The 17,485-nt window shown below is 41.9% G+C and overlaps 1 protein-coding gene across 6 annotated transcripts in view; it reads right to left on the reverse strand.

The window, feature by feature from the left end:
• RALGAPA1 (Ral GTPase activating protein catalytic subunit alpha 1) overlaps nucleotides 1-17,485 on the reverse strand; it is a 130,605-nt gene that overhangs the window by 22,969 nt on the left and 90,151 nt on the right. For all 6 annotated transcript variants that reach the window (XM_072115523.1, XM_072115528.1, XM_072115527.1 and 3 more), the window contains 4 exons: nucleotides 8,131-8,983; nucleotides 6,182-6,253; nucleotides 4,264-4,387; nucleotides 3,351-3,506 (listed from right to left, as the gene is read on the reverse strand). In XM_072115523.1, coding sequence (XP_071971624.1) covers nucleotides 3,351-3,506; nucleotides 4,264-4,387; nucleotides 6,182-6,253; nucleotides 8,131-8,983 — 1,205 coding nt within the window. The remainder of the gene's footprint in view (nucleotides 1-3,350; nucleotides 3,507-4,263; nucleotides 4,388-6,181; nucleotides 6,254-8,130; nucleotides 8,984-17,485) is intronic.

Raw genomic sequence — 17,485 nt, forward strand, 5'->3', positions numbered from 1 at the left:
GGAGAATGAGGAGAGAATAGTCACCTTTGGATTTAGCAGTGAGGAGATCATTGGAGACTTTAGTAAGAGCAGTTTCAGTGGAATACATAGAGCGGAAACCAGATTGTAGGGGGTCAAGGAGGGAGTTAGCTGAGAGAGAATTATTTAGGAGCCAGGAGATTCCAGATATCCAATTTTGATTAAAACCTTATAAAGTAAGGTAGTGACCTCTCCGCTCTGTGATCAGCATGGCTGGCTAGCTTCCATTCAGCGGTCACATGCCGGGATACTGTAAACACAATTTCAATCAGATTTCTTTCTCCCGAAATGTTCCTCTCAAAGACTTTATCTCCCATATACTGCCCTGCTGTGTAACATCATCTTCTCGTTTGGGTTCCTGTGATATGTCCTGTGCTGTCAGACCTTGTACTAAGTGAGCCTAGGAAAAATGTCAAGTAAATGGAACCTGGAGGCAAAACTAAATGCAATTTTCCTCCAATAATGTTGTAATCTGAGGCAGAACTTTGGCTGCTAGCACCGACGTATCGTGTATGGATGTTTGCTCTCTGGACACCATCACAAGCAAAGCGGACACTGACAAAGGGAGATTAAGCCAAAGATAAGTCTCCGTGTGCATCCTTCCTGCCACTCTATACTCCAGCTAAGAGCCTGTACATGTCTATGGACTCCAATCTACTTACAATATGAACCCAATTGCCTACCTGACAGCTGCCAAAAACCAACATGAATTAAAATTATTTGGCTGTTACTCTCACATATAGGCATGGTGAGATTATTGGCTGGCATAGCTTGACAGGCAACTTCTCGGCCATAAAGTTGGCCGAGCTAAAACGGGACAACTCTTTCGTGTTTTTAATTAAGGATCCATAGAATGAGAGACATTGGCAGTACCCCACTGACCTATAATTGGGTCATTATGGCAAGACCATGCCTGCAGTCCAATCAAGCTCATCATCACTAGATCAGAACCCTATTTCCTTGTATAGGTACCAGCCTCAATTGTCACTCTACCACTTGGGGCAGACACTAGAGACAAGAACAACCCAATAGGATCTATGACAACATGAAAAAAAATAAAATATATATATCCGAATTTAAGGGAGTAAATATTCGGTGTCTACAATCCTGCCAAAGACTACTCTGCGTAGATGAACAAACCCAAATTTAATGGGGTTGGTCTATAAAAGTCATGTATCCCTCATTCACTCTGATTGGGTGAATGGGACTGAAAGTCCTACTATGAACGCCTCACCCCTGCACCCAAAGAATAGGGTCTACAACTATTCATAATACTTAAGGTCTAATCACTGGTATCTACATCCTTTACAATATGTAATATAATAAATATTCTAAGGAACAATTGCTCAATAGGACAGCGTTACAATACAGCTAATGTACAGAGCAGTACATGATGGACATATATAGATATATAGATCAGTAATGATGATGAAATGAAGTCGTCTTTGTATATGAAAGACACAGGAGGATCCATGGCGCACAGCGAGAGCCCGAGGCATTGCCAGATCCCAATACTCCATCGTTGTAATTTAATTAGAGGCATTAAACTCCATGCTGAGGTCAAGCGGCTCCCTCTTCCTGCATCCCCAGCCATCCAACCTGCGCTCATTAATGTTCCCACTGACTGGATTAACACCTCAGAGGAACCGGGGGGAGGAGGACGCCCCTAACAAGGGCCAAGATCAGAAACCTGCACTTGTTAGAGCCAATGCCGAATTTATTGCACACATCAAAAACAAATACTAATGCAGACGATCCGCTGTCCCTCTCCTGCTCTGCCGTCCCCTCTCACGGGTCCTGTCCCTCACTGTATCGAAATAACCCAACATCGTAGATTATCAAGATGAAATGTAAAGTGCAAAACACAACAATTTTTGACAGATTTGGAAGGTTTTTGTGAACGTTTCAAATAACTAGACCCCCCCAATCTGCAGACTCCAAAATGTATTGGATTGCATTTTGTGTCCATAGAGGTGACCAGGAAAATGGCAGCACCAGAGGAAAATAACAGGAAGCGTTAATAACAAGATCTACAGAAACACTTTAAAGGGGCTGTCTAAAATGAAACAAAACTGATGGGTTTGGGGGGGCTGGGAAAAAAAATAAAACCTATACATCCCTCGGCACCCCTGGTGTCCGAAGCGGCCTACAGAATTCCCATGCCCCCGTTTATTTATAGGGGCGCGGTAGCTCTGCTCCGTCGGCCCTCCCATTACCCATTTGTATGCAGAATTCAACGTTTCCCAAAATACATGTTATACAGGACAGTGACAGGATCCTGTAACTCTATACAAATATCATGTCTAATTAAGTAGCAACATACAAAGGATGGCACCTTGAGTAATAACGTCAGACACTGAGTAATAAACCAGAACCCCCAATATGGAGTGGACACATGAAGAGCTAATACAAGTTAAATAGCGTCTACACCACATGATTTGACTCCCAATAAATCAACTTAAGGCCCCTGGCACATGAACGTTGTGGGGACGTATATGTCAGAATACTGTACTGTAGCCGGGAAAAAGATGGAGGATGCGCTATCTTTTTCCATAATGGCGTCCATGAAGAAGGGAGGGGTGAGCAGCACTCATCCCTCCACCTCTCTGGCCGAACACGTGCTACACCCTGCGGCCTGGCCCAGGAGTTGTACTCGTTTGTGTGCAAAAACCATAGAGTAGTAACATCAGATACCAGAAATTTCTTATTGTCTCTAGTAGTCAGAGTGAGATCAGGAGTTCACCAAGTGTTGACCTGACTAGTATAGGAGCCAACTGAGCGCTGAGTAAGAGGAGAACCCCATCACAGTGCCCACACTTTTTGGAATTTGTCGGGGCATCCCCCACTTCTTTAAACTGAACGGTTAAAGGGAATGACTAATTTCCTCCACATGGAGAGGGTCAGAGGTCGGGAAAATGGCTTCCTTATCCCCCCCCCAAAAAAAAGGGTGGATTCTCTCAAAAATATCCAAATATGGCGCAGCCACTCCTCCTCATCTAGTACCCCTAACAGGTACAGTTCAGGAGTTAGTGGCACAGGCATATTAAATAATAGGGGGAGATTTATCAGAAGTGTCTAAGAACAAAACTGTTTTTGTTGCCCATGGAAACCAATCAGGGCTAAGCTTTCATTTTCCCACATCTGTTTATAAAACTAAAGCTGAGCTCTGATTGGTTTCTGTGGGCAACAAGCAACAGTTTTACCTCAGACACTTCTCATAAATCTCCCCTTATTAGTAGTTTGTATAGTTTGTATAACTACAAAGTTGTTGATACAATGATGTTAACTTCATTCAGCGCACCTGAATGGTCGGTTGATGCCATTTCACTTACCTTTTTAGTTAAACAGTCATCCGGGTCAGAACGCATCCTAGTGGAGACATGAAACATGACTTCTACAATAGAAGTGGTATAATAAGGGGTGGTGTGTCCAGTGCTCTTGTTCCTCTGGAGTCCCCCCAGGAAGCCACAGTGGTTAGCCAAATTCACCTGCAGATACCACACACATTACATGATGAACTACAATGTCATTTATTATTTTTTTTAAATATTTTAAATGCTTATGTCTGTGGCATAATGCCTTTATTTTTATAATAATGCCTTTATTTCATATATATAGCGCTCACAGATTACACAGCGCTACACAGAGCATATAAAATGGATACACAGTCCTCATTTCTTCCACTGTCAAAGGGGTTGTCCAGTCACAATAATACCATCCACAGGATAGGGCATAACTTGCCATTTAGTGGGGGCCCAGTGGTGTGTTCTCCAGGGATCATGAGAACAGGGGGACATTGTGCCCCAAAAAATATAGAATAGGGTGGTACATGTGCACCGCTGTTGTATTCACTGCCTATGGCACCAAAGCACAAAGACAAGTACTGCACTCAGCTATCCCCAATATGTGACCAGCTGCTCTGTTCATTTAGGGGGTACAATGGAACCCCAATAATCAACAAGTTATCCTCTATCCTATGTCTGCAATTAAGCTTTATTGTTAATCCTGGTTCTTATGAAAACCTAACATTTGTAAAAATCCAGTTGTCACAGATCAAAGAGATTCCTAGTTGAGGGTTACAATTATAAAATATACAATTCCGACTTACATACAAATTCAACTTAAGAACAAACCTACAGAACCTCTCCTGTACTTGCCTTACATAATACAGACAGTGGGCTGTACTAATAACCTGTAGAAGAATTCGGAAGGAGATGACGCTAAAGGACAGTGAAGAGTCATTACCTCCCATCCGAGCCCAGCCACGAAATCCTCATAATCCTGACTGCCCCCCGTATTGGAGAGTATGGAGTGCTTATCCTCCTGCCCATCTGCAATGTAGAAAACTGCTATTTTGTGTGTTTCACGGCTGCAAGACAAAAAAAGGGGCAAAAATAAATACAATTTTGATACTTATACTGGTTTATACTTTAATTCTAAGCAGTTTCCTTCCATTCTAAGAGCAAGAATATACATCTAGAAATAATCTAGTGCCACCTTATTGGGGTGCTCAAAATCCAGCGTGGTTACAAATTCAACTACATTTTCTCTTTTCATGTTAATTTAAAAATAACTCAATACCACATATATTTTCACTTTGTTTTTAGAAATGTGCGCAAGAAAAAAAAAATACCCAAAACTATTTTATAGCAAAAGGGAATTCAGTAACCGAACTCCAAAAACTATAAAATATATATTTACTTTAGCAGGAAAGGTTGAAATTTTTAATGGCGCCATTCGCAGAGAAATGTTTTTTATGGATTTTCATCTTTATTTTTTGGCATCCCATCTAGACACTATTTTTTTTGTAATCAAAAGTTTTCTTTAGTTTGTATTTCTTCAGCAATGGATTCCAATATGCATTTTTCGATGATTAAACAGTTTTAGGCTTGGGTGTACAACATTTTTACATTATGGGGTAAAAGTACACATTAACGCCCACATGGTTGTGAGGTCACCTGGTGGACAATCTATTTTTTTAACAAAATTAACTCTTTGAATGGATATCACAATCTGGTAAACCTCTTGCCATATGTCTTGTCATGTGAGCATCACATAATTTGGGGGAAGGGGTATCCATACACTCCTTTATATGACTTAAAGTGCCATGTAATAAAGCGTGAGATTATTAAAGGGAACCTGTCACCAAGGACCTCATTTTCACTAAAGACAGGTTGCATAAGCCCTATCCTGGGGTAGTCACAGGGGTTGGGCTTTGGTTTGGATGCATTTCAAAAACTAACATGTGACTTATCTGTGTTACAGGAGCACAAAGGTGGGGGCTGAGAGCTGAGGAGTCTGCGGTACAGACAAGGCACATATTTTTTGAAATGCATCCAAACCAAAGTCCAGCCCCTGGGACTACCCCAGGATTTTGTCAGGGTGCAAGGTAAGTTATAACACACAATTATATTGTAATGCAAATGCTTATAAAAGGCAGTGAGGCAGATTTGTACTGCAGGTGTGATGGGCTTCTGTAACCTGTCTTTAGTGAAAAATTAGGTCCCCGGTGACAGGTTCCCTTTAAAGAAAAATTAAATTTGTAATAAAAATGTAGGGCCCCATATAGAAGAGGATTTACTCCTACAAGCTTATTTTGGGTACAATCCCATCCTAGCTGTGGGTTTAAATGCCATGTACCACAGGATAGGGGATAACTATCTGATCGGTGATGGTCTGACTGCCGAGACCCCCACGATCATGGGTCCCGTTCTTATTTGATGGAGCAGCAAATTAAGCATGTATCCTGCTGCTCCATACAATACTTTGGGAAGTTGCACAGCACTTGGCCATCTCTGACACACCCAAGACCTTGGCTCAGCAATTTCCTATGCTCCCATAGTATTGAATGGAGTGACAGGACGCAAGCCAGACCTGCTTCTCCATCGATCAAGAAGAAGTGGTCCTCCGTCCCAGCATTTAATCCCCGTCAATCAGATTCTTATCCCTATCAAACTTGTACAACTGCTTTATTGACCCTTAACAGCATTATAGAAACCTATGATTTTTGTATTTTTGATAATGAACTGACTTTGTGCAGATTTTGTGAAGAGGTTTGGTTATGCCATGTGTAATACAATAACTGGATTACCAATATTATAAAAGGTTTAGATACGAAATGTCGATTAATATGAGCCACCACCATAGACTGTGTCCCTCTCACCATTGCCTGGAGTCCAGATTTCTCAGTTCCCGAAGTAACTTCTCATTTTTCTTGAGAAGATGAAAGTTTCTCCTGAAAAAGAAAGAAATCAGATATTTATATAATATGGGTGAATATATGACCAGCATGTGAACAGGCGCCTACGGCTAGCAGCACATCTGTGTAGCTTCATTTCGATTGTTCAGATCAGTTATAGGAGAAAAACAGGAAAAATAAAGTGGCTGATTTGTAAAATGACAGCCCCCCACTATGCCGGTCACAGTGCCCCCCACTATAGTCAGCCATAGGTACCTCATCATCAAAAGTGATGAATACACACGCATGTACAGATAACTCGGAGTACAAGAACATTGAGTTTGCAATGAAAGACTCAGAATACAATAGGTCATCCTTTACTATGCAGAAATGTCCTAGAATTTACATAAACCAAGAGATAGCTGGTTACTGACAACACACATTCCGTCATTTACCGAAATGTCAAACACAGGGAACCTTCCCCTCCCAGTCATATGAGATCATTTCTTACTGAAAAACTCTATAATACTAAATCCACTGCACTCTATAGTATCTAAACTTCTAGTTTTCTCCCATCATTCTGTGCTCTATATCACATATATCAGAATTTCAGACTTTTATCTAAACAAGGAAAATTAACATTTTAAATGGATAGCAAAACCTTTGCCCCCACCGGCATTGCTCCTACCGGCAGCAATGTCCGAGTACCGTGCCCATGGCTCTCAGACTCAGTTTACAGTCTCTGCGATGTGTTGCAGGGCTGGGTCATCACTGGTGCACTAGCAGGCTCCAGGCTGGTGTTCCAACAACTCGAACCATGAGCTGGTTTCGGTATGCAAATGATTCACAGCTGACTCTGGCAGTGGGGTATTATACATACCCCTGCCATGCGGATTCTTTAAAATGCAGGAGAGCAGTAAAGTCACGCTCCTGTGTCATCAACAAGAAGCTGCGAAAGACGGCATAGACGACACGGGAGTCAAGTACAACTTGCTATTTTATTTATGCTGCATTGGGGCTAAAATTAACTAGGGGGGAGCTGCTAAGTAATAGGGAGCAGGGGTGGGTGGGTTTGGTTACATGACCAAAAGACACAATGGTTTAAGAGTAATTTCCAGGCAAAACCAGGTGCTGCTCTCCAAATGCCCAAAACTATCCCAAAAGGTAACACAGTGGGTTCAGAATCATCTTGCGGGGCGTTTTTTAGTGGCTCCGGTTGAGAGAGTACAGAGATGTTCTTAATGAAAACCTGATACAGAACACTGCTGACCTGGGAACAGGTGAAAAACAAACAATGGCCCTAATCACAAAAGCCAAACAAACAGGTTTGTAAATATCCTTGAGTGTGTCACAGCTAATTCATTGAATAACACATGGTGCCGGGCCTGGGGGGAGTAGCAGGACACATTTTCATGGTGTTCCTAGAACCTGGAGTCCTGCTCCTCCCTTCAAGCCCCGCACAAGGTACAATTCACCGAATCAGCTGTGACTCGCAAGTTCCTCAAAATGATAGTATCTATTCAACCTGATAGTTTGAGAGAATCTGCCAAGAAATTGGAAGAACGCCAAAAATCCAGACCAAATGTAGCAGAAGTATTTGTGTATGTATTTCTGGTGGAAAGTAAAAGAAATGGATATATCTGCTATCATGACATTTCCCACTAGTTTGGAGAACCCCTTATATATTAGATGGTGGAATACACCTTGATAAATAATCTGATGTGTAGGGTCAGAATTACCTTATGGCAGTCAACACACGGTTGATCAATGCGCATGCACATTTATGCCAAAATGTCCTGAGGACCACAAGGGTTGTGAATGTCTTGGGTCCAAACATCTGGACAAATCCCAAGTATGAGTAAGCTACTCACAGTAAAGTGTATTATATGAAGAGACCAGGTGGATTATTGCTTGTAACGTTGTGCCATTTTTACCTTTTCTCCCAGGAGTTCATGCCTAAGATGCTGAGCAGCAGTCGGGAGTAGTAGAAGGCCGACTCGGGCTTTTGGTTGGACGGTTCTTCTTGAGGCATTGCCCTCATGTGGAGGTTGCTATAATGCTTCCCTATAAATTCCTTCTCTTCCGCACTTTGCTTTAAAATAGCATTACTGACCTCGTTCTCCAGTTTCTCAGAAAAGCAGGCAGGTGGTGGAGAGGGGACATTCAGAGGAACGCCTGCTCTTTGAAGGCACTCGGGGCCCGTGGCTCCTAGATACTGCAAGAGGCAGTCAAGAGCGTCCTCCTCGTCTGACAAGCTGTCCCATAAAGGCAGAGCCTCCCTGCCTCTCCTCCTAGACTGAACCGCACAAAGTTCCTCAGACTCCCGTTGGGCAGCCGGCTGTTCTTCATCTACGGTAACAGAGGACGTATTAACGGTGGAAAGAAGGGAAGACCACTGAGACTTCTGTCCAGAATGTTCAAGTGCTGGTCCGTAAAGGATGGAAGATTCCCAAGTGTACTTGCCCGAAAGGTCCCTCATGATAACCCGAACCACCGAACTAGCAGAAGACAGTTCCTCACCAGGAGGTAGCTTCTCCTCTGCTGGAATCTGCAGGCAGGACACCAGAGTGGTATTATTCAGTACAAAGAACTGAAGGTTGGGGCTATGGAAGAGCTGCGGGGAGAGGTCAGCACTCTCGCTGTAAGGATTATCGTGAGTCTCACAGATCTGACTAGTCAGCATGGCGGGGTCTCCACTCATGGGGTAATGTCCTAGATGGTTCACCAGATGTGAAATAACCGTTCTTGCCGCTACGGGGATCAAGCCTTGCTGCTTCTGGGTTTTGACTGGAAATGAAAACAAAAAGGTGTAAGAAAATAATGTACATGTATAATCCACCCGCAGACATTTTTAAAAAGATACGTCATTCGTTTATTTTTTGTAAATTTCATTGTGGGTTTGAATTAGTTTTTCCCCTACCCACAGATAAGGTGTGTTCATGGGAGGGGTCCAAGAGCAACCCCCCCCCCCCCAAAAAAAAATCTACCTATACTACTACTAAGGATTTAGTGGATCAGATTCCAGATGTCTTATAGTAATCAATGGCGCACGCAGGACAGCCCATCAGCATCAGACATTTATATCACTTATCTTGTAGGGCCGCAATCCTTTGAGCTGCATAAGTGATATGACGAATCTCTATGGTCCATGCTGGATCCCACAGAGCCCTATTAAAATTGTTTCCCTTACATCCTCATAAATCAACCTTTTCTTATATTATTTGGCATCTGGGGGCATGTCCTGTTCGGCCGGCCTCTTCTAATGCATCTAATAACATGAAATCACAGCAGCCTTCATGGACTTCTACTCTTCCACATCTTCCATAGAGGTATGCGGTGATTTCATGTGATCAGATACATACATGGGGTAGACGTAAATGTAACAGGACCTTAGAGGACATCACCCTGGTCACAAGACTTAACTTGCAACCTATGCAACCTGTCAATCAGAAACAAGGAGGTGGAGCAATGCAAGTAAACAATATACAGGGCCTCATTGGACTCGCATGGGGTCATTGGACTCGCATGGGGTCATTGGACTCGCATGGGGTCATTGGACTCGCATGGGGTCATTGGACTCGCATGGGGTTGCATATGTTTACAAACTGATTTTTTTTTTTTTTTAACATTGCAGCCATGAAAATAAAACATTTAGGGATAAATGCTTTTTAATAATAGTTTTTAATGAAATATTTATTTTGGGAGGGTTAATTACAATGGAAAGTTCTCTTTAAGTACCATTTTTTTCACTGCATAGCTAGGTTGGGGGGGGTGTAACAAAGAAGGGGGCAATAGAAGCAGGAAAGTAACAAAAAAGGGGGAGCTTTAGCTGTTACACCATAGGGAGGCATACATTACCTGCTAGAGAAAAGTACATTAAATGGGAGGAGAAAAAGGGGAACAACAAAAATGGGAATAGGAATAATGTAGTGTCATTATACTCTGTGGGGACACTAGGGCAATAGACAGTGTGCAGGGCAGTAAGCAAGGGGGTATTATACTACACCAAGTTTAGGGTTAGGGAGCAGCCCCCAAAATCCCTGTGTGCAGCTGAAAAAGGTGGGCCACTGCTGAAGGGGATAAATTAAACCCCTTTAAAGAGGGCCTGCAAATTTTCTAAGATGTTAGTCATATTAAAAGGGGTATTCCAGGACTTTGTTTTGTGATTAGTTATACTTTGTATAGGTAATCAATATCAAGATCTTTATTTAGTGGTCACATTGCTCCCGTAAGTGCAATGCACCCATTTATCACACCGCCAGTTTTCAGTCTTATTTAAGTGAATGGAGTTGAACTGAGACACCAGGCACAGCTATTAAACAAGGTTGGCGATGTGAAGAAGACATAGCACTCGTCCAAGCGCGGTGTTCTCTTCAAGCAGGCGATGGGTATAAGACCAACTTCCTAAAGAATAAGTGATCAGTGAACTAAAATTGTGGAATATCCCTTTAACTAAAGCGTAAACCCACAGAAACCCTCCTTTTGTATTAATTCTAGAAACGTATAAATACAAGGACACCTTGGGGTTTTATGGACATGGCAATGGGGATGTGTCACCAGTCCTACCGTTTCTACACTTGATGCATGATACATAAGATAACAATGGCTGCTGGTTATTGGTGTTGAGCAATGGTGAGGTTATATATCGAGACCTCTGATCGTTATGCGTAGCGGAGCTCGCCATCTCGAGTGTTAATTGAGTTTGTCCTTCAATATTTAGTCAGTCCTCTAAAAAAATAACAGCAGTGTCGATCTGTTCATTATATGATTAGCGGGAAAGTGACAATGACCGGCCATAGAACAATGCGGTTCCAGCTGCGGCTCAATGTGTTTATCTGTAAAGTATCTCATGACAACGGAGAGTAATAGTCCCTCGGGGGCTGGAAAGTTTAACTATAGGTCAACGAGGGAAAGACGGATCTGATCATCTTCTCATTACGGACAAGAATATCAAAGCCATCCTTCCCGCTAATTCACCACTCTAACTTGGCATGTGATAATTAAACAATACACTTGGTCGGGGATCACTATTCATCTGGATTTAGGGGATGTGGCCCCGAGCATGGCTGATATTAGGAAGGCTTTGGACATATGCCTGCAATTACTTGCCTTCTGCTTTAATTAAGGCTGGCTTATATGGGACATTTATGCAAACTAATGAAAATTAGATTAAGGGAATGTTAAAAAGATCCATCAGCGGGAAGCAATACACGGCCAATTAAAGGCAATGTGTTACTGAAATCATAATGTCATATGTGCTGGATCTGTGTGTCAATGGGGCAAATAGCTCTTCCTATATGTGGCCGCCTGCTGGGCAAGTTACATGGAGATGACAGTATTCAGAGCACCAGTCTAGGTAGCCACTCGCTACATAGGACACAAAACTAAGAAGTTTAAGGAATCTATTTTTAACATGGCAAGTACAGTTGGGTCCCCTACTTAAGAACACCCAACTTACATACGACCCCTAGTTACAAATGGACCTCTGGATGTTGGTAATTTACTACATATTACCCTTAGGCTACAATGATCAGCTATAACAGTTATCAGAGGCGTCTGCAATTAAGAATTATTGTTAATCCTGGTTCTTATGACAATCTTGACAATAACAACATTTTTAAAATCCAATTGTCAGAGGGACCAAAAAAAATTTGTCTGGATCGACAATTATAAAATAGAAGGTTCCGACTTGCATACAAATTTAACTTAAGAACAAACTTACAGAACCTATCTTGTATGTAACCCGGGGACTGGCCGTAATCAGAAAGAAGTGTCTACAGGAAAACGTTACAATTCTGGAATCTAGGAAAGTTGAGTGACGCCCAGTTTGAGATCTATAAAGAGACATCTGCTTCTGGGTCAGTGTATTGGGATTCTCCTTGTGACTCCTAACAGGTTACGTGAATACAGCACTTAAAGATATATTCCTGTGTAATGCCCAATCTCACAGAATATAGAAAGACATCCTAGTCATCTGGTCACTCTCCTAGTGGAGGTAAGTGATCATGACAAGTTCCCTTCCAGAGGAGGATACAAATATCTATTACGTTGGTCCACTTAAAGGGGTTATCTGAAAGTAGGAAGTTATACTCGATTCACACGTTGATTGGTGAAGGTCTGACTCCTGGGATCCGCATCAATTATAAGAATGGGACCCCAAACAATCTGGAAAAGGGGGGGTCCTGTTGTCAGAATTGGATGGAGCGGCAGAATGAGCATTGACAGTGCTGTGCTCGCCAATCTCCGACAGCTCCCAGAGAATGAATAGAACCGCATGACAGGTGCTTGTTCCACCCTATAGTGAGAATGGGACCACCATTATCCGGATCAATGGGGGTCCAAGTAGTGAAATCAGCTTGTTATCCACTATCCTGTGGATAAAGGGCCGACTTCCTAAGGCTCAGTTCACACCTGAGCCAAGGGTTTGCGTTTCCTAAAAGAGAGTGTGAGTGTAATGGAAATTAAGAATTGCAGATGGACAGAATGGGGGAGATTTATCAGAAGAGGTAAAACTGTTCTAGTTGCCAATGGAAACCAATCAGGGCTCAGATTTAAGTTTATAAACAGCTGTGGGAAAATGAAAGCTGAGCTCTGATTGGTTGCCATGAGCAACTACAACAGTTCTGCTCTCAGATACACCTTCTGTTCCCCACTGACTTCTGTTAAAATTCCATGAAAATGGCGAAAAAAGATGCAGGTCGTGCTAATTTTTTTCTGCTATTACATAATGGAAAAAGGAATGCAAGTGTGAACTGAGCCAGAGTTGGTACAAACCCTTTTAAGCAGCAAATATAATTGTTAATTTCGATAATTTTTTGCCCCTTTTTTTTTTAATCGCATTTTGGTAAATTCAGCCAGCTATAAGTTTGTAATGTACCTGTATCCCTGTTGCATACTGTTGGTTTATATCTCTAAGATGATAAGATGACATCAGAACTGTGTTTCTAGGTATAACAGGAAGATATAATCGTTTTAAAATAGGACAAAGTTTCAGGGTAGGTCCTATTCTTGGAGAAGAACAGAGTGTGTGTGTGTGTGTGTGTGTGTGTGTGTGTGTGTGTGTGTGTGTGTGTGTGTGTGTGTGTGTGTGTGTGTGTGTGTGTGAGTGTGTGTGTATATGCAAATTACATACATAAAATATATTATTTAAAAAAATGTCATGGCCACACCCACATTCAACTATAGATTGGAAAATATATAATTATTATATATATATATACACACACACACACACGGAAAGAGTCCAAGCAGCATAAACACTAATCCAAAATGGTGGGTGCACGTTGAAAAGAACCGGGCTTCAGGTCCTCCATAGGTATCCAAAGGAAAAACAGCACTCTCACAGGCGGTAGTGGAAAAGTGGATCCTTTATTCCATAAAGTAAAAGTGCGACATTTTGGCTCTACATTAGCCTTTTTCAAGCCTTGAACTCCAAGGCTTGAAAAAGGCTCATGTAGAGCCGAAATGTAGTTTTTCCTTTGGAGATATCTATCTATCTATATACACAGTATAAAACTTTGTCCATCTATCTATGTTTATATGTAGAACCTGGACTCATATATACAGGAACTAGGGGACATAACAACTCTTCTGCCTGAATGGACACAAAAATGTCCTGACAAAGACACGTGCGGGGAATGCCATCCCTAGGATATCTTTGATAATACGGCTTTGTGCACCCTCTATTTACTTAATAGAAGAGGCCTATTCAGAGCAGCCTATTCAGCTTTAAACAAACATCCACGCATTGTGCGGCAAACTCAGTAATTACAGCCCATTATGGCTTACAGAGAAGCGGCACAGACACAGAACGCCCGCTGTCCTTACTGCCGGCAAAAGAGAGAAAACATGAAACCAATTGTGACAAGGGGCCCAAATGTTAGCCTCTTGTAATAGCAATAGGTGAAAATGTAATTACTGGAGAAAAGATCTGTCCTGGCCCACAGATGAGTACATTGCACTAATAAGCCGGGTACGTTCCCACATTGGCTATAATTATGACCCTTCCTGCCCACGGATCTCGTACACCTTTACTCGCATGAATAGCGCATTAGACAATGAATCAGCACCCCTTTGTATAATGGGCCCCTAAAACAGGAAAAAAATTAAGTCAAATGGATTATTTTCTTGTTGTATTAATATGACATTAATACACATCACGTGTCGCCATCTGAACGTAAGGACCGAAAAGGGACATTTCTGTAATAATCGAATCAGATGCGATTATGTGATGTTCAGATACGGAATACATGGATCGTTCCATCACAGGATGTTACGATTAAACCCAGTACACACCTGCGTTTAAACTACCGCCACTGTTACTAAAAACCGATAAAAATGTGCGTTGGATGAGGCTATGCACATGGAAATGCATAGGTTTACAAAACAAAGATTATTTTGAGGAAAGGGAGAAAGTAGGCCACTTGCTTTTGGTCATTTTAAGGACACAATAAGGGACAACCCATATTGGATCTCTAAAAGAACCTCATGGCGATGCGTGCACCAACACTAGGAAAATTGGGGGCATCCTGCAGGTTTTTTATGCAAAACTGTACACAACACAAACACAAGCAACAGATGAGGTTGAGAATTTTCTGTCCCGACTCTCCCTGCCTCAACTATCAGTGGAGAACAGGGAAATGCTCGATGGCCCCCTAACATTGTAAGAGGAAGTAACGCAGGTAATGGCCAATGAAAAGGCCCCAGGGGTGGATCGGATCCCAACGGAGCTATATTACCCAAGGAAGGGAAGGATCCCCAGATGAAGGAGTCATATAGACCCATCTCCTTACTGTTCACTGACTTCAAGATACTAGCGAAGGCCATGTCCAATTGGTCACGATTGGTGCGTGACATCCTATCCATTATTCATTCAGATCAAACGGGCTTCATGCTCCAGAAATCGTCCTCCATTAATATCTGGAGACTACTCCTAATCTGCAGATAATGCTGGCCAGAGAGAGAAAGCAGTTTGAGATGCCGCAAAGGCGTTTGATAGCGTTGAATGGTCATATCTTTGGAAAGTCATGCAGGCAATGGGCTTCTGCCCTAGATTTATCTCCTGGGTTAGAGTGATGTACTCTGCACCGTTTGGCGAGGATACATGCAAATGGAGAGCTATCGGTGTGGTTTCCCCTGACTAGGGGTACCCGACAAGGCTGTCCTTTGTTGCCCATGGTGTTTTCCATAGCCATAGAACCACTGGCAGCTGCGCTTAGGTTGTCTCCGGATATTGAGGGGTTTCGGTATGGCCAGTTACACAACAAAACAGCGTTATATGCGGATAACGCGCCATTGTTTTTGGGAGATACTGGGTGATGAGTCGGTGATGAGACTGCTGGAGGAATTTGGCTTTGATGCCTGTGGATCGGTTACTCTGTGCCTTGGCGGGATTGATGGCCCCCATACCAGTGGTCTCTAGATTTAAATATTTGGGGATTGAGGACTCTCCGTGTATAGAACTTTGAAGAACTTAACTTGATGCCACTTCTTACTACAATTAGAGCTAAGGTAGCAGCTTGGTGTAAGCTCCCCACGACGGTAACAGGCCGCATAAATCTTGTAAAGATGGTGGTGATGTCCCAGCTACTTTATGCTTTACATAATGCCCCAACATGGTTGCCCCTTAACAAATAAGACATTAAAAGTTCAGTGAAATCAATGGATATTTTTACTGATCCAATTCTGTTACATTTTAGTGATGAAAGAAATTGTCCGTAATCAGTGCTGACGGGTTGACCTGGAGTTACATTGTTCATATATTTTTAAGCTGCGTATATATGAAAATATTCAATAAATTTAAAAAATTCCTTGCATTTGCAAGTTACAGAGCAAAATGTTATTACAAAAAAAAAAATGAAGTGAATATATATGAGGACAGCGACTCCATCATCATGGTCATCACAGGTCCTGCTCACTGCTCCTGCAAAAAAACGGTCCCGCTTTCCTAGGGAGTCCTAGTAATCTCTCTCCCATGGCAAATAGTGGTAAAAATTGGGTTCAAGTGTCTCAAATGAGGTTCAAGTATCTAATGTACTACCTATGTTATTTGCCAAATGAACCCTCCCCCCTTCCTCCCCAACCAAAACTGGATCAAAGTCACACATATTCCAAAACTGGATCAAAGTCACACATATTCCAAAACTGGATCAAAGTCACACATATTCCAAAACTGGATCAAAGTCACACATATTCCAAAACTGGATCAAAGTCACACATATTCCAAAACTGGATCAAAGTCACACATATTCCAAAACTGGATCAAAGTCACACATATTCCAAAACTGGATCAATAACACACATATTCCAAAACTGGATCAATAACACACATATTCCAAAACTGGATCAATAACACACATATTCCAAAACTGGATCAATAACACACATATTCCAAAACTGGATCAATAACACACATATTCCAAAACTGGATCAATAACACACATATTCCAAAACTGGATCAATAACACACATATTCCAAAACTGGATCAATAACACACACACACACACACACACAGGTAGCTAAAAAAAAAAAAAGCACACAGCAAAAATGTGTTTTCCCCAATCATGACCTTTTACAACCTTTCCATAATTTCTATGGAATATTAAATGTTGCTGAATATAATGGCTTCTGGGATGGAGAAAAAAAACTATTGCAAAAATGGGAAAGTCAGGAAGGGATTGAATACATTAGCTAGCCGTTTCCTTAAATTTCCGTTGTCAGAGAATGCTGGTACTTGTAGTCCACCAACACATGTGTATCAAAAAACCTGAAAACTATAGACTCCAAATGTACAAAACGTCCTTCATACTTGGCACAATTACAAACTTTTGTAATTTTTTTTTTCTTTTAAGAGACGCTTTTAAAAATCCAGGAAATGAGGCTGCCGTCTAAACAAGTCTAAATCCCAAAGATGAATTGAGACCCATATGGAGGATTCAATTTATTTGCTGATCCAAGAAATGAAATGATTTGTGTATGACATCCCGCTGACAAACCTTCAACTGGTGCCACGATTGCTAATAGAATTGCTGTTTTCACCATTAGGGGACCTGGCGTGAAGCCCTTCTCGATTTTTTGGTGTGAAAAATCCTAAATTATGGACATAAAAGTTTATTTTGGCACTCAATATTTTTGCTGGCATCACAGCCAGGGGGGGGGGGGGGGGGAAACACTGCATACAGAACACGGCTGAAACTAGTTACACTTTTGTTTCGAACAGTTCCGAGCTTAGAACGCAGAGTCATTAGGACATGAATACTAGTAATTATCCAACTAAAATGTAAGGAGAC

This window comes from Engystomops pustulosus, chromosome 7 (genome assembly GCF_040894005.1).
Source record: "Engystomops pustulosus chromosome 7, aEngPut4.maternal, whole genome shotgun sequence".
NCBI classification, from domain to species: domain Eukaryota; kingdom Metazoa; phylum Chordata; class Amphibia; order Anura; family Leptodactylidae; genus Engystomops; species Engystomops pustulosus.